The sequence below is a fragment of the Camelina sativa genome, chromosome 1, assembly GCF_030686135.1.
Source record: "Camelina sativa cultivar CO46 ecotype springtype chromosome 1, ASM3068613v1".
Taxonomy (NCBI): Eukaryota; Viridiplantae; Streptophyta; class Magnoliopsida; order Brassicales; family Brassicaceae; genus Camelina; species Camelina sativa.
Genome location: NC_141880.1, coordinates 47,130 through 70,176, shown reverse-complemented (window position 1 = coordinate 70,176; position 23,047 = coordinate 47,130). Strand labels below are relative to the sequence as shown.

Sequence of the window (23,047 nt, the reverse complement as noted above, 5' to 3'; positions counted from 1 at the left end):
AACAAACATTACGTTGGATATTCGACAAGTGTGTGTATCTTTTATAATTCAGTTTTCTTAAATTTGAGATTAACCCGAAAATTGCGGTACGAATATAATTTGTGACACATGCAAAATATAACTTTAAATAAAATATGATCCAGAGAAGGAGCATACAAATTAAATATTCTGCATAGAGCATATAGTCGGAAAAAAAGAGACTTGTCGTCAGTGCAATTAATAAAATAGGTTATGAGATGTGACATTAGATCATCCACTACTTATTTCTCCAGTATTATTAAACATGGAATCTAACGGGTTAGTTAGTAAGTTTCTGGTTAATTAGGTGTTGGGAGCGAAAAATCAAACTTCAAAAAGGCTATATGTAGATGTAGGTATGGCCACACAATTGGATCACAAGGAGCAGCTAACACATAAAATATCACTGATAAGAAGCCAATCTTGTCTTCTCGAGATGCTATAACTGACGTGATTAGTTAGAAAATTAAGATCAAACAACCAGGACTAAACAAGCTGGAACGTGAAGCAATCGATGGTGATAAATTATTGAGAAATGCGCTGAGCCATATGATTTCATGAATACATGTATAAATAATACTGGATATGCATACTGTAATATATACTTCACCCCACATGTGACATGACAACAGATGGGTTTTCTCATTTTATTTAACTAAACCCCAAATTTGTTCTCACAAATCCACAAGGCATATTTAAGGAAGTTTTAACTTGAAAAGGTAAAAAATTAAGGAAGTTTTTAACTTTTTAGTTTGAAAGAACGGGTAAAAGAGAGAATTCACATCGTCTGCTGGTAACTTGGTCTACAAGTTTGAGTGGCCAAGACGGAGAAGGACACGGTGCCACGAAGTGTTGAGAACCCCTCTTAGGTTCCACACCGACTCCACATTTTCCGGTTGAACGTTTGCGGCCGAATCGACCTGCCCATTTCCACAGTTTTCTATCAATTCTGGTTATAACAAAAAAAAATACTGTCAACCGAGCAAAAATGTTGTGGCTTTACCGCTTTGGCGATGACCTCCGTAGTCTGCGAAACATCAATGGTGGCTTCAAACAACACCCATGCCCATTTGTCGCTGGAGTTGTGTTCAGAGATGTAATGCATTTCTGGTTTTTGCGTTCTAGAAGCTTCCACCCAGTTTTTGCCTCCATCGAGGGATATGTCCACTCGCTCTATCCCGCGTCCACCTCCTGAAACTGCGTACCCTTTGATGCTAACCTGCAAAAGTTGAATAATGGAATTAGATATTGCTTTCCAATGGTCTGATCAGACGGGGTAGTGAAATTGGCTTGAAAAAGAAAAAAAAAACCTTTCCAGGCTTCACCATCTGCACGTCCTCCACAGAGCAAATTGCACTCTGTTAAACAAATAAAACACATATGGGGCCAAGACTCATGAGAACCCTAATGTTCCAATTTAAATTCTACTATCTGATAAAAACCATAAGCCAACTGGTCCAAACAAGTAAAAAAATTCAGTATAATAATCATTGATCAGTCGATTCAATATGAAAGAAATCCATCATCAACTGTTGTTATTCATGGATGAATAGAGGATTATGAACTTCGCAAGGAAATTGGAAGATCCAAATTTAACAGTGCATATAAAAAAGGAGAAACATCGTTACAAAGTCAAGTATTCTGTAAGAAAGAGGGTAAACTTGTATTTACCTGAACAGGGAAATCCATTTGCGGCCTCCTTGAGGACCAGTCGATATTATCCCAATTGACAGAGGGTGGGAACATATTGTAATCTTTCTGCATGAAAAATCCCTACACCACATATTGATCCAAGTCTTTTACAATGTTAGAACCGTTTCTGATTGCTTAAAACATGGGTACAAGCAAAAAACTTATATAGAGACCTGGCATTCTTCAGCGATGACATTGATGGAATCAAGCCATTTGACAGAACGAGCACCAATCACACCAGGGACAACCACCCTTAGCGGAAATCCGTGATCCCTGTTCAGGGTCTTGGCAGAAGAAACAATTTTTTTTGCCAAGAAACAAACACATATCTGAGTACCAAGTAATGATTGAAACACAAATGGGACTAATATATGTTGAGAAGTAATGAAAAAGATATCATCAAACCTCTCCATTCATTTCATAAGCGAGTAAAACATCGGCTTCAGGATTAGTGGCTTGACTAAGAGGGATTGACGCCTTATAAGGGGCCCCGTTCTCCTCCTAGAGGTATAAAAACGAGCAGAGACTGAATCATGTGAAGCAATGAATGCGTAACAAAACATAAAAAGAAAGTCAGAATATATATACCTTACAGCGATCAACACTAACAAACTCAACATGTCTGCCTCCTAAATCGGTTGAACCAGTGAGGTTAGCTATCCCAACAAGCTCAAGAACATCGGCCAATTTCGCCCCACCCCAGACAGCTGAAGAAAGGAAAGGCAGATTCTTTGATATTCCAAGTTTAATTTTGTATTAAAAGCTGAAGGAAATGGGAAGGGGGGGGGGGGGGGGGGGGGAAAGAAAAAAGGAAAGAGGAGGAGGAGGAACCGTTGCCAATAGCAGAAACATCCCATCCAACCCCTCTAACATTCCTAACTTTGCTCATGGCAGTCCTTCTGTTACCGGCACACTGCATTGATGATGATGCTAATTTTAATTGGTGTTGGGGAAAAACGAAAGAGAGAAACTAAATAAGAAGAATGAATGATAAACCTGTAGAGTAGCAGTAACATTGTACTTTGGGAGGGACCTGCGAATTGAGAAACAGTGGTTGGTACAGCAGTTTAAGTGTATATTATATGTATCTCAAAAAGAAGCATATCTATATACTGTATAAAAAAAAAGAAGGGAGGACCTGATGTCTTTGATAAAGAGTTTCCTGGGGTTCTGGATCAACCCAGTAAGAGTGACAGAGTAGCTGCTTTTGGGCAAAAGAAATAGCAGAAATTAGCGGAAGAAACTGAAATTGAAATTAAAAAAAATGAAGGACAAGGAGAGAGTGAGAGAGAGAGAGAGAGACCTGTCAAGGTGATCAACGATGGGGATGGGGCCATGATTTCGCTTGTAGAAAAGGTCGACGGGAGTGACATAAGATGAGACTAAGGCGGAGCGGGGAGGCTCAGCGTTGAAAGGTTCCTGGATCAACCCCCAACCAAAATTAGATAATAATTGCAGCAGCAGGTAAGTAAAGTGGTTGATTCTATTCTAACTAAACACTGGATCAAAGAGAAGAAGAAGAAGCTTGCCTTGGCGTTGACCTTGAGAGAAGGGTGACGATGTGGCTCCTGCGAGTACTCGGCCGGACCTCGGATCCCAGGCATTCTTTCGTCGCCGTCGAGGTTTTCTTCCAATGAGAGAAGGAAGATTGGGTGTTGTTTTGGTGCTTTCTCTAACGACGACAACGACGCCGTTTCGATTTTACAATTTCTGTATTATCTAATCTACTCTTTTTGTGGTGCAGATTGCAACGGCGTCGTTTCCGAGGTGTGCGTCCCCCGTCTTTTTGTTTGTTTGTTTGTTGTTGTTGTGAGGCTACTATAGTTCCCAAATTCCAAATTGAGCCCAAAAAGGAAGCAAAAAAAAAGAAGCTGATATGACGACGACGACGGCGGCGGCGACATGGCGATGCGTCTTCCTTCCCCGATAACCAACCGGCGTCGTCTCTCAACGCTTCAGAGAATGGCCTCTTTCGCTCCACGGAGGCACATGGTGGCGTTGGCGGCCAAGAGAAGCCCTAAGCGTCTCAAATACTCCACTCCTCGCTTCACAAAGGAGGGGGAATTGGTGTACATTGAGGTCGATCCTTGTGGTGTGGATGCCTGGAAACTCCAACCTGTGATTGACCTTCTCAAACAAGGAGCTGTTGGTGTTATTCCCACTGATACTGTGTATGCTCCTCTCAATAGTCAATACTCTTCTTTCTTCTTTCTTCTTACCTCTCTCTCTCTCACATCGGCTTCATCTTCCTTCCTTCTCTCTAGATATGCCATTGTTTGCGATTGTAAAAACCATTCCGCTGTTGAGCGTCTCCGAAGGTTAGCATCTTGTGTGAATCCCATCCTTCAATTCAATTCAATTCATTCTTGTCGTCTTTGTATAATTCGATTCAGGAATCATGTCCTTGTACCTGACTCATAAACCCCCGTGTGTGTGTGTGTGTGTCTTTCTTTCCTTCTTAGGATCAAAAAGATTGAATCATCCAAGGTTACACTTACACACATGGGACCTTTTTCATTTTTTTTCTGAATGAATGATTTGGGATTCCATATGGCTGATTCTTCTTCTTTTGCTTCCCCCCCCCCATGGGAACTCAACTTTTATCATAATGCAGCCACTTAGCATCTTATGCCGCTCCTTACGGGACATAGACACTTTTACCATGGGTTTTCCTCGTGGTGATGGTCATGGTCATGCTAACGTTTTCCGAGCTGTCAAGCAATGCCTACCTGGACCTGTGAGACGACGACCCTTTTCCCCTCTCATCTCTTCTGCTTTTTCTTTTCTGATGGTTGACGACTGCTCTTTTGCATATGTTTTAACAGTACACCTTTATCTTGACTGCAAGCAAAGAACTACCCAAACAGTGTGTTGGGTTTGGCACCACTAACGTGAAATATGCTTCAAGGAAAAACGTGGGTGTCCGCATATCTGATGATGCTCTCTGCCAAGCTATCCTCCAGGAGATGGATGCCCCACTGATTTGCACTAGGTTTTCTTTCTTCTTTATATTTCATCTTTACAGTGGACTCTCCTTAAACGTTTTTGTGTATAGAGTTGTAATCTATGGCGTGGTATATAATAATGACAGTGTGAAAGGGCCAAAAGAAAATGAATGGATGATTGATCCAACCGCAATCGGTGACATTTATGGACCAGAGGTATATATATTTATATATATATATATAACTCTCTCACTCAGTCCCAGCGAGTAGAGAATCTAGCTCTTTTGGTTGCTCTACTCTCTGTTTCGGTTTCCTTTTACAGGGTCTAGATTTTTTGGTTGATGGAGGTGTACGAGTTGCTGAACCATCCACTATCGTGGATATGACAGGACCATATCCCAAGGTCATACGGGAAGGGAAGGTAACAGATTATCTTATACTCTGTGCTTCATCTATCAAAGGACCTTAACGTGTCTGCGTGTTTGGTTTCCACAGGGACCTATATTGCCATGGATGGTTGTTGAGGATGACGAGCCTCCCCTGCGCCATGATCTTATCGCTTCTGGCACTTAAAACAGAGACAGACACAGATTAGGTCTTTGTTTGACATTTACACATAAGACACCTTGTAGCTGAAGAATATGAATACAGTTATTACAAATGTGAATCACAAAATCCATACGCAAACACCGGGCAAAAAAATTTGTTGCATAAACAAATACACATGCATGTGGAAGTCGACGACCAAGCCAAAGAATAAGATGATGAACACAATCATAGGTATGAAATCAAAGAACCAAGCCTTTTTTTCTTGGTCGAATTCGTAATATGGTATCTTAAAATCAGCTGCGGGTTTTGCCGTAGAGATTTGTGTAAACCAATTTGGTACGTTGCACAAGAATCATACTCAAGGCGGCTGCAATGAGGCAGAATCCAGACATTATGAGTGACGTCAAGAAGTAACAGATGGAACCTTGGCATCTCAGGACGTGGTCAGGATTGAACATGGACCCGTGAGCTTGATTCTCTGCTTCGCGGTCATAAATGGAACTTGCAATCAGACCCGAAAAGACCAAGGACCCAGCCGGGTTGGCAAGCGTCAGAAAATTGTATAAAGCTCCAAACTTCTTTAGGCCAAAGAGCTCAGAGGCAGTGGCTGGGACGATGGCCCAGTGAGCACCATATCCGAGTCCAATCAATAATGTGCCGATATGCATAGCTCCAGGCCATCCGTATGCAAAGAAGATGTGTCCTACTGACATTACAAGCTGAGCCACTGCTATGGCAACAGGTCTTGGGTAGGCATAGTCCCTGCAAATCATTCCGAACCAAAATCAATTTCCCCAGCCAAATGTCATTGTCTTTCTTATCGGGGAAGTACAATACCTGCCGATGAGTTCGGAGAAATAGCCGCCACCAATGCGTCCAAGGAAGTTCCAAATGCTAATCATGGACACAAAAACGTGAGTGTTATCGTACCCGAGAGACTGACTCATCTGCCCGAGGTTATCTATTACTGTTAGACCCGAACCAGATCCGAGCAAGAGGGAGAAGAATATGAGCCAGAAATCAGCTTTCACGAGTGCTTGAGTTAAAGTAAACTCCTCGCCTCTGTGAGGTCCCCTCCGTCTCTTGACCCGAACAGCACCCTCTGCAGCTGCCTGCACCAGCTTTGCTTGCAACTGAGCAATTCTCTTATGTCTCTCCAAAGCAGGAAGCAGGTCTACTTCTTTCGGTTTCTCGTCTTCCACCTCACTCAATATAAGCTCAGGACCACGGTCAGGGGTTGACTGTCCGGGATCCTGGCCTTGCTGAACGAGAGGTTCTTCGAGCGTGTCACAAGGGTCGGTTGATGTTGTGAAGCAACTCGTCGCAATTGGTATAAAGATGGGTACAAGAAGAATAGCAAACAAGACAATGGTGAAAGCAGTGATGATTGAATGGCTAAGATCAATGAAATCTTCGACAAGCATCACTGCCATGAGATAGGCAGCAAGGATAATGCAGACGGAATAGATGATGGTGAAGCTGGTGGCATCGGAAGAACGGATCTGCCTGTGACCACCGACGGGTCTGATGAAGAACATGAGAGGGATAACAACAACTGAAGGGGCAACAGCAACCATGAAGATGAGTGATGCACGGTCAGAGGAGTGGATCATTGTGTATACCTGGGAGAGGATGGCACCGCCCAGGCCAGCAAACCCCTTGAGGATACCGACCACAGGACCACGGCTTTTGGGAAAGTTCTGAACACCAGAGACTAAAGTAGCCGTGTTGAAGTAGGTTTCTCCGTTGTTGCCAACAAAAATGAGGATACACATCTGAAAAGATGATAAAGATTCAGATTATATATGTGGGTGAATTGCTAGTGAAAGGAACCTCGAGCAGCTTAGCTACAGATTAAGTGGATCCATTCCTACTGACAAACTTGATGACCAGAAAGTTTGATTAGGACTTTTGAATCGATATATCAAAAATATATTCATAACAGAAGAGAACAGAGAAGGTGTTTTGAAAAGACAAAAATCTCTCGGATTTTGTGATTTGACAGCCATATCATTTATGGTAAGCAAAACAACAACCTTAAAAGAAGCAGAGTTTGAGTTTGATGAGGGAGACTCGAAACAGACAAGACATGAATGATGGATGATTGAAAAATCAAACTTTAGTATATATATATAGAGAGAGAGAGAGAAGGGTGGAGAATATAATTAATGTGGGAAGGAAACTCACAGCCCACAAGGGAAGAAGGGGAGCTCGACCGGTGACGATAAGCCAAACCCAGCCATAGCCGACAAGGTTCTGGAGAGAGCCGACGAGAAGAGCGGCCCAGAGAGGCAAGAACTCGGAGAGAGAAGCGGCGAGGAAGCCGACACTATCGCCGAGATCTTTGGCGACGCCGAGCCTGGAGAGCTGTTTCTGGTTGTAGTTGAGGGAGCTCTTGATGACAGGGGATATGCTGCCGAACAAGTAACCGATGCCAGCGCAGGACTGAATCCACATGGCCACCACAAACACTAGCCATCTATTGTTGATGAACGATATCACTCTTTCTCGTGTCGTCCTCGCCATCTTCTTGATGTGTTTTTTTTGCGTCTCTCCTCTTCTTCTTCTTCTTCTTCTTCCTTTTTTATTTTTATTTATTTATTATTATACTCTCTGTTGTTGTTGTTGTTGTTGTTGTTGATACTACTACGTATTAAGAAGAGATCTTAATCTTTTTGTCACAAATTAATCAAGTAGTAGTAGTAGTAAATAGAGTGTTTTTTTTTAAGTTGCCACTACAGTTTAAAGGTTTGATTATCCTTAATTTATTATACTTTCGGACCCCAAAAAAGTAAAAATAGAAACTCAAACTGATTATGTGTATACTAGCGGACAAATATAGAATATAGTAATAACTAAACACTGACATCATTTAAAAAAAAAAAGGATTCAACTTGCCCTTGTCCACACCGGAATGGTCATAATATCTATCTACTTGATGGTTTCTTTATAAGAAATCTCACTCACCTATATATCTAAATTCAGTATGGACGTCAACTTTTAGGGGGATTAGCGAAGAATAATAGTCACTGTGGAGGAATCCTTTTCTGTATTTCTTTTTCATGAATTTTATCGGACAATATAAGAACAAAAGTCTTACAGTACAAGTTGTGTTTAATCAATATAAATATGAAAATACATACTGTAGTATAATATTAGAAGGACAACAAAAAAAACACTTAACAAGTGAGATCGATCGATCCAGATATATAGAAAACCAATATCAACAAGGACGCCCTTCACCCAAGAAGCAAGAGAAAACTTTTCGGTCTTCAGTTCTAATGCCACAGTTATTAATGTAAAACAGTTAATCTTTGGTTTGAATAAATTCTACATTCAATTCATTTTAAACAAATAAACAACATCAACAAGGATATTATTACAAACATAAGTTAAGCAGGTGTTTTAGTTTATATATAATTCCCACGTAAGTTCATTGGTACTTGAATGGCTCTGTGAGAGCCTCCGACTGTTTCAGCTCTCTAGCTAGCTAGCTTATGCCACAGTTATTGAAAAACAGTTTCTTTGGTTTGAATAAAATAACTATACATTCAATTAAAAAAAAAAAAAAAAAAAAAGAGAGGATATATTATAACAAGGTTATACTATAAGCATGCAGGTGTTTAATTATAATTAGATGTGAATGTGAACTTGAATGGCGATGACCAAAATGGTGATAACAGCAAAGAAGAGAATGGCATGAACCAATATTGAGATGCCGCTTGTGGTCATGTTGCCACACTCCAACACTCTCCTCCTCGCCGGCAACTGAAAGAGAAGCCCCGGCGATAACACTACGAACAACACCACCGCAACTGCCACCGGTCCCCAGTCAGCTCCCATATCTACCTCAATTAGAGCTCCAACAGATTCGATCTTGCTCTACGTCCGTCGTCGTCTTTTTGATCGTCTTAATTATTAGGTGTCAATAAACTAATTAGAGAAACACTATAGGTGCGAGTATAGGTGTACATTGTTGAAAATCCCGAAGTTATTCAGATTATTTAAGGATGAGAGAAAAAGGTATAGAGTCTTGATTGGTATCTTCTTTTCTTGTTGGATGGAGATATTATATGTGGCTTCTTTAAGAGACCACGTACGTTTAGTGGCTATGCCTATGCAATATGCATATTAACTTTATATATAAAGTTACAAAAGTGTTAATTTGATACTTGGTTGCGTTTATTGGTTTGGTTTCGATTCTTTTACTGATTTGATGGGTAACCGCCTTAGTTCATAATAAAATTAGCCTTATGAATTGAGTGACGAGGATCAAAAAGCTTATAATTAGGCTTCAAAACAAGCAATAAACAGTTAATTATGTTTTGTGCAAAATAATATATGTAGTATATAATTCTTATATATATGCGTTATAAATATAAACTAGTAATATATACTGAATATATATATATATACAAGAATATAATTCTTTTCTTCATCCACCAAACTTGAGGAGAACACCTCACTTTTGTCCAGTACAAGTCACATGAATTAACATATTTTTTTTCGTTACATCAAGATGATCATATATATTTGCTCTCACATGCATGCTTATAAATATGCGTTATAAATATAAACTAGTAGAAATACAGAGATATACGTAAGAGAAACAGAAAAAAAAAAAAAAAAAAAAAAAAAAAAAAAAGAAAGAGAAAAACTAATTGGGGTTGGACTGGGGACCGGTGCTGATGTCGGTTGTTTTCTTCATCCTGTTGAGCCCTGGAGTACTGTTTCAGCTGCCTGGAAAGAGCAAAGCTCTAGAATTCGGTGGGTTTCAGACAAGTGGCCCCTCCATTGTCATCCACACTCTCCTCTTCTTTGCCTTCATCACCATCTCCCTAATCGCCCTTCACATCCACATTTACGCCGCTTAGCTTAATCTTACGTACCTTCTCCCTCACGTTCCCTTTCTCTCTCATTTCTTGATGTTTGATTTCCTTGTGGAGTACATTATTAATTAATTCCTTCTAATTTTATGGTAATATTCACCCGGAATATCCATTTTAACCATATTATATAATTTTATTTTCAATGTTAAAATTTATTGTCTAACCTATTACTATTACATTTTTTTTTATATCTTCAAGGCTTGAAGCAACGTAGAACAATTATGACTTACTCATCATATATATATATAGGTTAACCCCACCTAAATCCTAATGCATGGTCAATCTTCATCATCTAAGTTAATAGCAGTCGTCAGTCTCTCACAATGGTCCAGCTTAAACCTTTCTCGAACCGAAGATATATAGGTAGCGGCTCTAGCGTCAACGCACTCGTCCACTCCAGTAACCCCCCTACCGATCAGCTTCTCTGCCATCGCGTTCAGCTTCTTTTCCATATCCTTACCCTCAGGAGCCAAGGCTGTCAAATCACAGCACACCAATTATACACTTTATATACATAAAAGAAAATAGCTATAATTAATTAGCTTTTATTAGAGAGAAGAAATTAAGGTTACGTACATGGTTGAAGGAGGAAGCTAACTTTTGGAGGGAGAGGTGTAGTGGTAGTTACGAAGTTATTGATGTCAGGTTGAGGAGCGTAGGAAGTCGTAGTGGACGAAGTGTAATGAACGTTGTTATAAAGGTCTTGGGAAGGAGTAAGATGTTTCACAGATTTGCAAAAGGGCATTAGCTTAGCTATCATGAACCCTCTTGATCTCCTTCTGTTCATCTCCATGATCACTTGCTTACCTACTTTTCTTTCTTCCTTTCTTTCTTTTATTTTATTTTTCCACCGAGATCTAGCTACTCACTGGTGGTGTTTCATAAATTTATAGCGTGTCGTTGCATATATATATATATATATGGGGACTAGATAGAGCTTCGTTATATTGTGGTAAAGACATGCAGAAAGATAGAGACTAGCTAGAGAGGTATCAAAGACGCGTGGTCCTTCGTCTTGCAATAATATCACTGATCAGAAGCATCGTATTTTGATGACGAGTTCTCAACTTTCATGCTCAAAAAGCCACGACGACGCATCTAATTTTACAACTTAAAAATATATACACTTTTTTTTTCTTTTTAAACACACAAAAAAATATATATATATAGACACTAGAATATTGCAAGGTTCAATAAAATTGACGCTTTTAATTTTATATCTCCTGATCCGCAGACCACGCAGTTCAAAGCTGATACGAAATTTTTAAGTGTTTAATTCAGGAGAATAAAGGAACCGTATATTTTTTTACCTTTATTTTTGTGTATCCAACTTTTTTGGTATAAACGGATTCGTCGAGTGGCATATTTAAAAAAGAAGAAAGAAAAATGTGGATAAGTTTTAAGAATGTGAATAAATTGATTCGCCAGAGATATTATAAATACAAACAATATCGAATAACGTTATCTTTGTGCGATTGTAGCAGCGGCAAAGGCAAGATTTTGACCATTTTGATAACCGAGAGGGTGAATTAGAAGGAACCTTAACCTGATATATTTGATCCATATATATGCATATGTGATCAGATAAATATAATTAACCCAATTGTTTTGAAGACTCTGGGATGCTTCTAAGCAAAGTTTTTATACTTTAACAACATTTTACTTTATAAATTCGTGATATCTAAATTCTAGCTCATATAAATAAAATCAATACACAATGTTAAGAAAAATACAAGCATGCATAAAACAAAACACGAACGAACTCTATAGCAAATAATTATGATTCGTTTGTCAGCTAATAATTATCACAAATCACAAATGTACAATAACAAAAAATATATATATCAAATGTGCATTAAATTTCATGCAAGAAGAGAAGATATATTATAAAAACAAAAAGGGTGTTTCTCGTCATAAGTCATAACTAACACTCTTCAATGGAATTACAAATCATATATAGTATATCTTTTGAGACGTTTGATCAACAAAAAAAACAAAAAAAAAAGTATATTTTTTTGAGACCACACTATATAGCTATTATATATTACAGCATATATTTGCTTTTTGTATATATAGATGGTCCAAACGTATATTAATATATTATGTATCTATTACGATGCTTACGACGACATAATATTCTAGATGACATGGTCCTTATTTATTTTATTTTTGTGAAAATGTTGATGAGGATTATTAAGCACGTAATAATAATACTCCACAAGGATACAATTATTTTGGAGCGAGCTGGGCTTATTGGGCTGATTTGTATCAACCCAAAAATAAATTAGAGCCCAGATGGAGACAAATGGGCCCAACAAAGAAACAATGAAAATCTCTCTCTATCTCTCTCTCTGGGGATGACCAGACCAATTTCAATTTGACGGTGGCCGGCGTAGGCGCGGTGGTGCTCCTCCTCCTGTAGGGCGAGGCAAGAAATCAACTTCCGTTTTTGAGCACATTCGCAATAGATTCCAAGTTAGCCACTCTCTCTCTCTCTCTCTCATTCCCTTTTTTTTGACGAAGGTGTTGTTGTTGGTTCGCTGTTTTATTGTTTTCTCTCACTCGAAAGATTCGATTTTGCTCCGCACCATCCTCTTTTGTCCACTCGTCCGTAAACGACATAAGATTTAACTTCAAACACAGGTTTTATTTATGACCGTGGCTGATGAATGATGATTTTTACATTGGCTTTCAGGGCAGCGGAGGCCAAGATGAGAAAGGGCGTTTCTGACCCCCTCCCCCCCCCCCCCCCCCCCCCCCCAGGGATAACAACTTCTTAACTAAGTGTGTGTTTGTTTTTTGTTTATAGGCTTTTTGGTTTAAGGGTTTAGCTGTTTTTGAGATATATATGAAAGAGAATGCTAGTTTCAAAGTAAAGATATCTTGAGCAACATTCTTGCATGCCCAACCGTAATTACATTCGATTCCTCCATTCACTGGTATGGTAAACAAAGGTTATATTGGTGGTGCCTAAAGATTCTAGGTGGGATTTTTTTTTGAAACCGTGTGTTGACTTAAAACTAGAAAAAGAAAGAGGTCATGGATCTAATAATGAGAGAGTAGGCACAAGATCATTGTGAGATGTCAATTGTGAAGATTCCCAAGTGGGTGTGGAATCCGCAACTAAAAATGCTTTGCTTCCTCTACTTTGCCTCCTTTTTGCAACCACATTACACGAGTGACGTTTATGCCTTTATATTGGTTATTCCACACAAGTGTCCTAAAAGCCTAGCTAACTCAGTTCGTTACTTGGTTATGCAGCTGTGAACGTGTTATACTACTAGTCTACTACTACCTCAGATAAGGATATGCCATATGATGATGATGATGATCCCTGCTTATACCCGAGATTGAGAATATTATTATCCCAATCTTCTTTTTGATCATCAATTCAAATTTGACGGAACCCAAATCTTCTTCGCCGATCATCGACTTTTGCTACTACTATCCACTATTCTTCCAACAATAATACTATACACAGAGAATCTAAGTTGTGCCACGTCATTCCAAGGAATCTTTAGTGGCACGTGCTTGATCCGGGCTGATGAATAAAGCTAAGGTAAAGGTTCGGTTCGGTGAGCGCCTACCCATTTTTTTTTTTTTTAATTATCCTCTCCCTCTCCCCACTCTCTCTCTTTTTATCCCCTTTGCTTTTCTTTCGTTCGAAACATCGAAACTTTTGTGCATAGTTTTCCTCAGAAACTGGAGGACTCACTCTCCTGGGTCTCTGCTTCACCCAAACCAACCAACCACCATGGATGATGATGAATATGCCAAGCTCATCAGGAGAATGAATCCACCCAGGTTAATGTTATCTCTCTCTTTTCTTTCCTTTTTCTTTGGTCCCTCTGTTTCTCCATGTCTCCTGTATGTCTTAGTTAGGCTAGTATTTATACCCTTTGTAAAGACATACTTCACTCGGCTTCTCAAGTTTCTTCTCTACGGATTTCTATATGGTATCATGGAAACAGAGTTGTAATAGACAACAACGCCTGCGATGATGCCACCGTTATTCAGGTAATAACTATGATTGTTGAGTACAGTCCAGAGAGAGTTCCTTGTTTGAGATGGGATTTGTCTTGTTTTTACAAAAAAAAAGGTTGATAGTGTGAACAAACATGGGACTCTGTTGGAAGTAGTGCAAGTGCTCACTGATACGGATCTTGTGATCAAGAAAGCTTACATCTCTTCCGATGGAGGTTGGTTCATGGACGTCTTCAAAGTGATCGACCAATTTGGCCAAAAGATCAGAGACACACAAGTCCTTGACTATATCCAAAAGGTATGTATGTCATGTATGTAACATCACCTCTTTTTTTCTTCTTTTGCTTTGCGTATCTGTATAAAAGAAGAAAGCCTTTGTTCAAATCTTTGCGCAGAGGATAGAGAGCAACGCTGGGTGGTTTGTTCCACCTTTGAGAAGCTCGGTTGGTGTAATGCCCTCTGACGAATACACAGCAATTGAGCTCGCTGGAACGGACAGACCCGGTCTCTTGTCTGAAGTATCTGCTGTTCTCACAGACCTTCACTGCAATGTTGTGAACGCTGAGATATGGACTCACAACACCAGGGCTGCAGCGGTTATTCATGTCACGGACCATTCAACTAATTCTGCCATTACTGACCTGATTCGCCTCTCCACCATTAAAGAGCTGCTGTGCAATGTAGTCAGGACGAACAGCGGTTCAAGAGCTGCAAAAACGGTCTTCTCCTCTTCTGATACCCACAGGGAGAGACGGTTGCATCAGATCATGTTTGATGATAGGGACTACGAGGGAGTCAAAAGAGCAAGCCCATCGGCGTCAAGGCCCAATGTCACACTAATGAACATTGACAAGGATTATACCGTTGTCACCATGAGGTCCAAAGATAGACCAAAGCTTGTCTTTGACGTAGTCTGTACTTTGACTGATATGCAGTATGTGGTGTTCCATGGCATGGTCAGCACAGAACCAGTGGAGGCTTATCAGGTAGGTAACTAAGTAAGTAAGTTGTTTCCCCATATAATAAATTAAATTGGCATCACTTTTCTCTAACCATACATACATCATAATAAATAGAGATTGCTGCAGGAATTTTACATCCGTCATGTAGATGGACTTCCCATAAACTCAGAAGCTGAGCAAGAACGTGTCATACAATGTCTCGAAGCAGCCATTGAGAGGAGAGCATCCGAGGTAATCTAATAGAAAAATGCAACATATCCTGTGCTCCGCAAATCAATTGATGATGTACTCGCTCTATAATTTTTTCTTTCTGATATACTCAAAACAGATTATGCATCCTTTCAGGGTTTAGAGCTGGAGTTATTAGCAGAAGACCGAGTTGGTCTCCTCTCAGACATAACCAGGACATTCCGAGAGAACAGCTTAACAATTGTGAGAGCAGAGATCTCGACACGAGAGGGTAAGGCGAAAGACACTTTCTACGTTACGGACGTGACAGGAAACCCAGTTGAATCAAAAATAGTGGAGTCAATCAGACAACAGATAGGAGTAACCAAGCTGAAGGTGAAGAACAACGAGGATTGCTCTGTTCTTGGTACGAGCAGGCCTTCGCAAGAAACAATAATGGGGTATTTGCTAAGTAACATCTTCAAACCCAAGTCTCACACATAAGAGTGTACGTGTGCTTCGTATAGAGAGATCATTAGACAGAGTAGGGCATTCTTAAGCTGATGGCGATAACTGAAAAATTTTGCACCCTTGTAAACAAGTCGTCGTCCCTTGTGTAAATTTGTGTGATCATCAAATAACAAGAACTGTCTTTGATTCGATATGAAAGGATCTAATAGATAGGAGACATAGCAAAATATAAAATAATTTGAAAGATTTAATTATAAGAGAGATGCATGAAAAAAAAAAGAGGGGAAGAGGGGTAGAGAAAGGTGAGCTTTAAAACAAACGCACAAGTCTCTCTAATTACAAACTATAAACCTAACCTGTCATCGATTAGTTTTTTCCTAAACTTCCTCATCCCATTCTCTTAAGACATTAATTAGAGCTAGCTAGGCTTATAAAAAGAAAGAAACAAAAGCACAAGGGAGGGAGGGAGGTATCAATCATTAAAGCCAGAGAGCGCCTGCGTCTTTGAGAAGAGGAACGAGAGAGCCGTTGATGTGGGAAGCCATGACTCTGTCCATAGCTCCAACTAGTTTACCGCCAATGAAGACGACCGGAAGAGACCCGGGAGAAGAGGCGCCGGAGCAGCCGAGGAGGCGGATGAGGGCTCGCTGGATGTCGCCGCCATAGGGGTGGAGGTCGAGCTCGTGGACCGCGGGGCTGACTCCCATTCCTCGGAAGAGACCCTTCACGGCGTGGCATATGCAGCACGTGCTCACGCTGAATATCACCACAGCGCTCTCTGCCGCCAGAGACTCTATGCGAAGCAGACCAGTGTCAGCCACCATCCCCACACTGCCGAACCCTATCTTGTTCATCTTGTATGATCCCCACGATTCTGTCTGGTATTGCATTTTTAATTTTCTTGAAGCAAAAAAAATAAAATTAAACACGATCGAGAAAGAGAGAAAAGTTTTAAGGAGATTATTGACTGGCTCAAGGTTTTTTTTTTTGGTGAGGAGAGAGTGAGAGCCATGCAGAGTATATTTATAGAGAGGCCTACACTACACCCCCTTCTAAGTCCAACTCATCATCATCAGTTTCCTCTAATTACTGTATATATTATTTGGCTAATTATCATGAGCCATTTAAAGTAACAAAAAAAAAAGTATAATAAAACAAACATATGACATCAAAATACTTAATTACAATTGAAAATATATATATATATATATACATTTATGATTATTATTTTTATTTTTATTTTTCCCAAAAAAGGGCAAGAAGAAGAGAAGAGGAAGAACAGGCTTTTATCAGAAGGGAGTTGTTGGTAATAGACGGCTCCGTCTGTCCTTCTTGTCGGCTCTAAAATCTCGCCATTAATTTTCTTAACACTTCATTCTCTTTCATTTCTTACATGTATATATATTTTCAACCTTATTTCTAGAAACAACAATATATATACGAAACCATTTTTTGCACATAGTGTAATGATATATATATATATATATACTACGATTCTACGAGTAATCAATCAAGTAGAATATATGTGTAATGATCATCATCATATTCATACAATACTATGTCAAAGAATCAGCATCTTTATGTTTCCTATCCAGATTATATAGCATATATATATCCCACTTAATTATATGAACGATTCCAATTACGATGTGTACATAATTTAAAAGAACAAAACCATGGATTTATTTTCCTCCCATGTCTCTGCTTTATAATATCAACCATTAAACAAACTGTATTAATTAAGCTTCTATTTACATATAATTTGTCCATTTATGTGGGATCGCCTATGTAATACTATACTTGTATACTTCTGTTTATATATGATTTGTCCATTTATATAGTGTATGAGAGGGATCGCCTATGCATGTATTGTAACTTGAAATTGCCATATATGTATCATTTGTTACTCTTTTGTTTCGAGTAACTAAGTATCAGTGGAAATAGCATGGGTTTAATTTTAATATTCATAAAGTTCTAACTGTTCTATATAGAAAAGCCAGGTAAAAAAATACTTATCTATATACTCTATCAAAGTTTACAAAGTTAATTGTCACATGCTTTTAGCTTCCACGCTTGTGTCTTTTATATGCAAAATGCTTTTTTGTATCTCAGGTTTGAGCTCCACAATATATAAAAATTAATCTTAAATTACTTATAAAACTACGGATTGATGGAAAAGAAGATTTTATATGTATGCTGGTTGAATAGAGTAAGAGAAGTCCGTACGGTTGTGCTCCCTCTAGCTGAAAAAGAAAGTTACTTCTTTTGGTGTTTAGACTCATGTAATATACTACTTTTCTGGAAAATAAAAATAAAAAAATATTTGCATGAGAAATCGTAAAAGATAAATAATCTTGTCGGATTGTGTTTGTCGGATCACTTTACTTTTGGTATTACTGTATTTTATTAAATCTAGTTCTCCTTTAGTCTTTACAGAAGGTCTTACGTACGTAACACTTGTCATACAATGTTTTATCTTTTCTAGTTCGTCTACCGAGTCTGATATGTCCGATATAACCCTTTCGAGTGACAATATATATACACGCATTTGACTAAGGGCACTTTGTAAACTAAACACCTGAAACTTGAAACTTTGTACATTCCTTATTCCTTTGTGTAATGATCTAAACTCATAATCCAACGGTGGAAAGGAAAAGGTTACATCGAATAGAGACGATTTGATCGATCGGACGGGTAGGGTTAGATGGCTGGAAATGAGAGCCCTCTGACTTATGCTATTAATTACTACGACAAAATACTATATAAATGTAAATTAAAATTAAAAGAAAAAGCAATATATACGAGCGTGACGCTATCTTTTCAGCTTTATCTGATCTTTGCCATTTACAAACATCTTTGTGTATGTCTCTCCATAGACAATATTTAATGTTTTGCTTTGTTATAAATATGATCTTCATTTAATATCTAAATGAATTAAGTTCGTTTTTTTTTACTTCTTACGGTGAAACAGAGCCGATAGCGAGTGGAAAGGATATAATCGAACTAAACCCTAAACCCAGCTTTAGAGAGTTACATACTATTATATAAGCATATATTGATGTATGATGCACGTATCTGTATCTAGGTGTCATACGCAGAAAGGTACATCCTCTGTGCCTATGTATGGGCGTGGTGTTTAGATGTTATGGAATGTTTAAGTAGTGCTTACATACATATTGTATATATGTATTTTTGATATGAATGTTATTATGTTAAGTCCCGTAACATTAAGTTGTATAGTTTGTAATGATTTTTTTAAAGAGTATTTAAACACAATGGAAAATTAAATGTAACGAAAAAAGAAGAAAAAAAGGCAAAAAGAAAAAGGAAGATGTCGGTGTCGCGGCGAAAAGGCGGTGAGAGTATTGTGGGAGTGCTCACGAATTCCCTTAAAAGAAAATCAGAGATATATAACCCCTAAGCCCATGCAAACTGAAACTGGAATCCCACTCGATCGATCTTCTCTAATTTAAATTATCATCATTTCAACTATTACTTCACCAACAGAAAAAGTAAATATCATCGAGATATACGTCGATATATTGTTATGCATGCAGGTGCATGACCTCTCTATCTTTTTGTCGACCACAAGTTTTTGTCTGTTAATTACTAGTATTGTTTTGTTTATATATGGCACTGATATATATCTATGCAGTACGAGTACGTCTATTCGTCATTAATTACCGCCTATTAGACCAACTTCAATGTTGATATTAAGAGGTTCTAAATCAATTTTTCTAAATTGAAAAATATTGAAATTAAATCAAAATGCGTAACAAAAAGATAGAATTGGTTCTAAATTTAAGTTTTTGAAATCAAAATTTTAGTTTTGTATTTTTTTCAATTTTAAAAATAAATAGAATCTCTAATTTTAGAAACATGGTTGGAGATTGTCTTAATTATTAAATTAAGATTCAGAACGTTTGGATTTTGATTAGTACTTTATTTAGTATTAGTAGTGATTTTGACTAACTTTATTTAGTACTAGTAGTTAGTAGTTACCACTGATTTTATATGTATATAAAAGTTGGGACAAATATAAATGAAGGAATGAATACAAAGAAATGAATCATACGGATTTTAAAATTAGATAAAAAGAAAAATAAGAGAGAGAGAGAGGGAAAATGGAATTGCCCATTGGGAGGAAGAGAGGGGCAGTGGGAAAAGTGGTAAATAGTAAAAGATAGAGAGAGAGACGAAACAGAGTTTTGTGCCCCACGCGAGCCGCCTCGCCTCCCACCTGCCTGCCTACCCATTGCTTTCCTTTTCTTTTCTTTCTCGCTTAAAACAGACCTACTAAACCGGCAAACCCCAAATCCCATATATACAAGTATTAACCAAAAGACCTATCATGCACCTATTTATTACAACTACATCATCTGTTACTAGCTAGTTTCTACAACATCAGTTATTCCTTTGAGTTGTATATGATAATTAATTATTGTTCTTTTATCCATACAAAAAGATTAACTGGAATTTAGATGGGGTTTATTATTAGTATTATCATCTTTTTGCCTTTAATTTGTTTAGATTCTAAGTAAAGTAACATTCCTAACATAACCAAAAGACCTATCAAGCCATTGTCTTTTCTCCCGATCTTTGTCTCCTTGTTTTAGCATGTGGTTTCCTTTAGGCTCGGCTCCTTTCTTAGCAGAAGTTTCGTGTTTATTGATTGGTTGGTAGTCTTCAAAACTTTCAGAGATTTCTTATCCTTGGTGTTCATGGTGTGTGTTAACTTAGTGAAGTTTTGCCTTGCTCTTTGTCCCTGCGTTCATGATCTGTTTAGATATGATTGCTTTTTGGAAGGATTCTAGTTAGACGTAAGGAGACGCATCAGTCGTCGTCGTCGCATCTGGGAGTGTGTGTGAGTCTCTATAAACTTCTATAAGTGCTCTTTGCTTGCCGGGTTATGATGTCCTTGGTTCTCGAGAGATTGGCTCTCATTGTGATAGGAGAAGGTAGTTGTTATCTACGGAGGGCATCTGTGATAAATCACATGCGCAGATGTTTCAGAAGAAAAGGAATCTCTGTTTTTTGGTTCTATCACTGTTAAGGTGTTTGTCTAGTTATTTCTGCTTATAGGATAAGGAGTTGTCCTCCTTCGATTTGGTTTCAATATTATCTGTTTGTATTTCTTGTCCAGTTTACTTTGTCTCCTTTTGTTAGGGCTTAGTTTCCAGGAAATTTCTTTTTTTCCTCTGGCGTTTGTCTCTGGGGACTTCTAGTTGTCCGCCGACATAAATTTCCCTCGTTTGGGCGTTTGTACTTTGTAATCTTATCTTGGTTGTTGAACCAAGTTTTAAGTTTTAATAAAATTCAAGTTGACCAAAAAAAAAAGTAAAGTAACATTCCTTAACCACTTGTGAGTAAATACTCACCATGGGCGTTCGGTCAAAACCGAAGAAACCGAACCAGACAACCCGAAAATTTTGGTTATCGGGACAAACCGAAGAGAGTAAGTCAAACCGTTCGGTGCAACTGTTTTGGGTAATCGAATTTCGGTTTGGTTCGGTAATCGGACTGATCGGTTTATTAGAATCTGCATCCATATATAAGCCTAACCATACCCAGAATTTCGGTTTGTTTTTCTTCTTCTTCGCCTCTCTGTCTCCTGCGATTCCGAGAGAGAAAAGCTTCACAAGTTCATTATTCTCCGATCTAATCAATAATCATCACATCTCTTTCTGTTTTATCAATTCATCTCTTCTACATCCTCTTTCATTCTCTCAAATCTCTTTCGCAGTTAAGAAAGAAGACTTTTATCAGAGATTCAACCTGTAAAATTTCTTAAAGGTAAACTCTTCTTTTGGGTATTTAATTGATTCTATGTTTGATTCTTTGTTCTGTAATTTCTTCTTATGTCTTGATAACTTCTTATCCGATTTGGAGAACTCTAGGGTTTGAGTTTCAACTTTTAATCTTATGGATTTTTTTAACTTTGTTGTGTTTGTGTTCTTGTCGTTGTAAGTTAGATAAATCCATCCTTTATTAAACTTTTCTATTTTCGTTGTTATAAAATCGAAATTGTTGTTCTTTGCTGTTTGATGATTTTAGTTCTACTGGTTGATGTAATCGATTTTCATAATGGAAGAGGAAAAAATGCATGCCCAAGATCTCTCCAGCTTTGCCGTCTCAGCTCAGCTCGCCGTTATAGTCCGCCGCTGCACATCATCATTTTTGGAAAACCCTAATGGATCTGTCCATTTGGACTTGTAACTATTGGACTTAGTTTGTTTTTGGACCGGGTATATGAGGTCCATTGTTATTTTGGTGGGTTGTAAATTTTTTTGTTAATTTAGTCCATTATCTTAATTTTTTTTGTTTATTTGGTTCAAATTAACTGAATTAGAAAAAATTCGGTTTAAATTCGGAACTGATTTAAAACCTAATAACCGATCCGAACAAACCGAGTACCGATTGACCCAAACCGAATTTAATTTCGGTTCAATTCGGCAGAATTTTTCAAAAACCAAATTTTCTCAAAACCGAACAAACCGACCCGAATAACCCGAACCCACCGAACGCCCCAAGCGAGTAAATACATATCCTCCCTTGGCCCTTGTTTAATTTATTTAATTCGCCAGCAGCATCATAGTGTATTCATTATTTTAAAAGGTGGCCGGAACACATATTGAATATTTCTTGGATTGACTGTTTTGTTCTTTAAAGTTTCACGCGTTCGTTGTATTTTTCCGTTTTTAAAGGAAAATTATAAACCGAGGTACTAATTAATAGTAATACTACTACTAATATATACAGTACGTACATAGTTAAGGATATATATATATAGGGTAAAATGGTAAAATATGAAAAGAACAGTTTTAATAAAAGAAGTGAAGCAACTAATCATAAATTTAATTATATAAGGGCTTCTCTCTCTCTCTCTCACTCAGAGGAAGAGAGGCCACTCGCAGGGACGTCGTTAAAGAGGACTGAGTACCCGACAAGACGGCTTTACTTTCTCAGGCTTTGCTCCTTTGATTGCCTCATCTCGCTGACGTAAATTATCCTCACGTTGACCGTCCTATATTCTCCACATCACCTCTCTCCCTCTCTCTACTTTTTTATTTTTATTTTAAAACAATACGCATAGCCGAAGTTTTTGTTAATGCTTTACCGGCCGAATCATGGATGATACTCTATAATTAGAGCACAAAATCAAAAGCTTAAATCCATTTCATTATACGTGCCCGTTTGATGACATACTATAGTATGAATTACATCACTATTTGTATGTAATTTAGCCGAGGAGGGATATTAATTAGTTATTTAGTCTCATAAATTGGTGTAGTAGATAATTTCGTCTATAGAGAGGCTAGGTTTGGTCAAATAAATAGTATAAAATATTATGTATTCAGAAACAACAAAG

At 38.2% G+C, this 23,047-nt stretch overlaps 7 protein-coding genes and 1 pseudogene across 33 annotated transcripts; 3 read left to right on the top strand and 5 right to left on the bottom strand.

The window, feature by feature from the left end:
- Positions 1-636: 636 nt before the first annotated feature.
- On the bottom strand, positions 637-3,374 carry LOC104719441 (sulfite oxidase). Its single transcript, XM_010437379.3, has 12 exons — positions 3,240-3,374; positions 3,014-3,129; positions 2,849-2,911; positions 2,707-2,743; positions 2,542-2,623; positions 2,299-2,417; positions 2,116-2,211; positions 1,884-1,994; positions 1,690-1,791; positions 1,329-1,376; positions 1,022-1,237; positions 637-938 (listed from the first exon to the last, which is right to left on the bottom strand). The coding sequence occupies exons 1-12, from the start codon at positions 3,312-3,314 to the stop codon at positions 822-824; spliced, it is 1,182 nt and encodes a 393-aa protein (XP_010435681.1). The 5' UTR covers positions 3,315-3,374; the 3' UTR covers positions 637-821.
- On the top strand, positions 2,851-7,889 carry LOC104719440 (uncharacterized). Of its 6 annotated transcripts, XR_015564004.1 has the most exons (10): positions 2,860-3,174; positions 3,455-3,881; positions 3,975-4,028; positions 4,104-4,197; positions 4,325-4,447; positions 4,536-4,702; positions 4,802-4,871; positions 4,978-5,076; positions 5,151-5,435; positions 5,520-7,889. XR_015564004.1 is itself a non-coding variant. In XM_087459144.1 (9 exons), exons 2-9 carry the CDS (start codon positions 3,613-3,615, stop codon positions 5,226-5,228), a joined length of 885 nt encoding a protein of 294 aa, XP_087315270.1. In that variant the 5' UTR covers positions 2,851-3,174; positions 3,455-3,612; the 3' UTR covers positions 5,229-7,889. The 6 variants fall into 6 exon arrangements, 3 of the variants coding, with proteins under 3 accessions (XP_087315270.1, XP_087324041.1, XP_087321151.1); XM_087459144.1 differs by having other exon boundaries at positions 2,851-3,174; positions 4,173-4,197; positions 5,151-7,889; XR_015561493.1 differs by lacking the exon at positions 2,860-3,174 and having other exon boundaries at positions 3,500-3,881; positions 4,173-4,197.
- Positions 5,254-7,943, bottom strand: LOC147949404 (protein NUCLEAR FUSION DEFECTIVE 4-like). The gene is made up of 3 exons (XM_087512176.1): positions 7,392-7,943; positions 6,042-6,979; positions 5,254-5,966 (listed from the first exon to the last, which is right to left on the bottom strand). The coding sequence occupies exons 1-3, from the start codon at positions 7,728-7,730 to the stop codon at positions 5,498-5,500; spliced, it is 1,746 nt and encodes a 581-aa protein (XP_087368302.1). The 5' UTR covers positions 7,731-7,943; the 3' UTR covers positions 5,254-5,497.
- Positions 7,944-8,710: 767 nt separating this feature from the next.
- Positions 8,711-9,268, bottom strand: LOC109131022 (uncharacterized). Its single transcript, XM_087449898.1, has one exon. The coding sequence runs from the start codon at positions 9,045-9,047 to the stop codon at positions 8,838-8,840; it is 210 nt and encodes a 69-aa protein (XP_087306024.1). The 5' UTR covers positions 9,048-9,268; the 3' UTR covers positions 8,711-8,837.
- Positions 9,269-9,871: 603 nt separating this feature from the next.
- Positions 9,872-10,253, top strand: LOC109132100 (uncharacterized; the record flags this gene model as incomplete). The annotated part of the gene is made up of 1 exon (XM_019243217.2): positions 9,872-10,253. A coding segment is annotated over one exon (207 nt), but the record flags the coding sequence as incomplete, so codon positions are not given.
- On the bottom strand, positions 10,202-11,502 carry LOC104774142 (uncharacterized). The gene is made up of 2 exons (XM_010498807.3): positions 10,670-11,502; positions 10,202-10,568 (listed from the first exon to the last, which is right to left on the bottom strand). The coding sequence occupies exons 1-2, from the start codon at positions 10,884-10,886 to the stop codon at positions 10,372-10,374; spliced, it is 414 nt and encodes a 137-aa protein (XP_010497109.2). The 5' UTR covers positions 10,887-11,502; the 3' UTR covers positions 10,202-10,371.
- A 942-nt stretch (positions 11,503-12,444) lies between these two features.
- LOC104775029 (ACT domain-containing protein ACR6) lies at positions 12,445-15,869 on the top strand. 21 transcript variants are annotated; one of them, XM_087449804.1, is made up of 9 exons: positions 12,445-12,568; positions 12,789-12,877; positions 13,355-13,668; positions 13,783-13,897; positions 14,065-14,110; positions 14,193-14,375; positions 14,473-15,063; positions 15,166-15,270; positions 15,385-15,869. In XM_087449804.1, exons 3-9 carry the CDS (start codon positions 13,638-13,640, stop codon positions 15,709-15,711), a joined length of 1,398 nt encoding a protein of 465 aa, XP_087305930.1. In that variant the 5' UTR covers positions 12,445-12,568; positions 12,789-12,877; positions 13,355-13,637; the 3' UTR covers positions 15,712-15,869. The 21 variants fall into 21 exon arrangements, 13 of the variants coding, with proteins under 13 accessions (XP_087305930.1, XP_087305941.1, XP_087305994.1 ...); XR_015556675.1 differs by having other exon boundaries at positions 12,446-12,568; positions 13,355-13,652; positions 13,793-13,897; positions 14,473-15,079; XR_015556677.1 differs by having other exon boundaries at positions 12,446-12,568; positions 13,355-13,652; positions 14,473-15,075.
- A 31-nt stretch (positions 15,870-15,900) lies between these two features.
- On the bottom strand, positions 15,901-16,679 carry LOC104774068 (glutaredoxin-C7 pseudogene; annotated as a pseudogene). Its single transcript, XR_015556679.1, has one exon. The product of XR_015556679.1 is annotated as a glutaredoxin-C7 pseudogene (transcript).
- Positions 16,680-23,047: the final 6,368 nt, after the last annotated feature.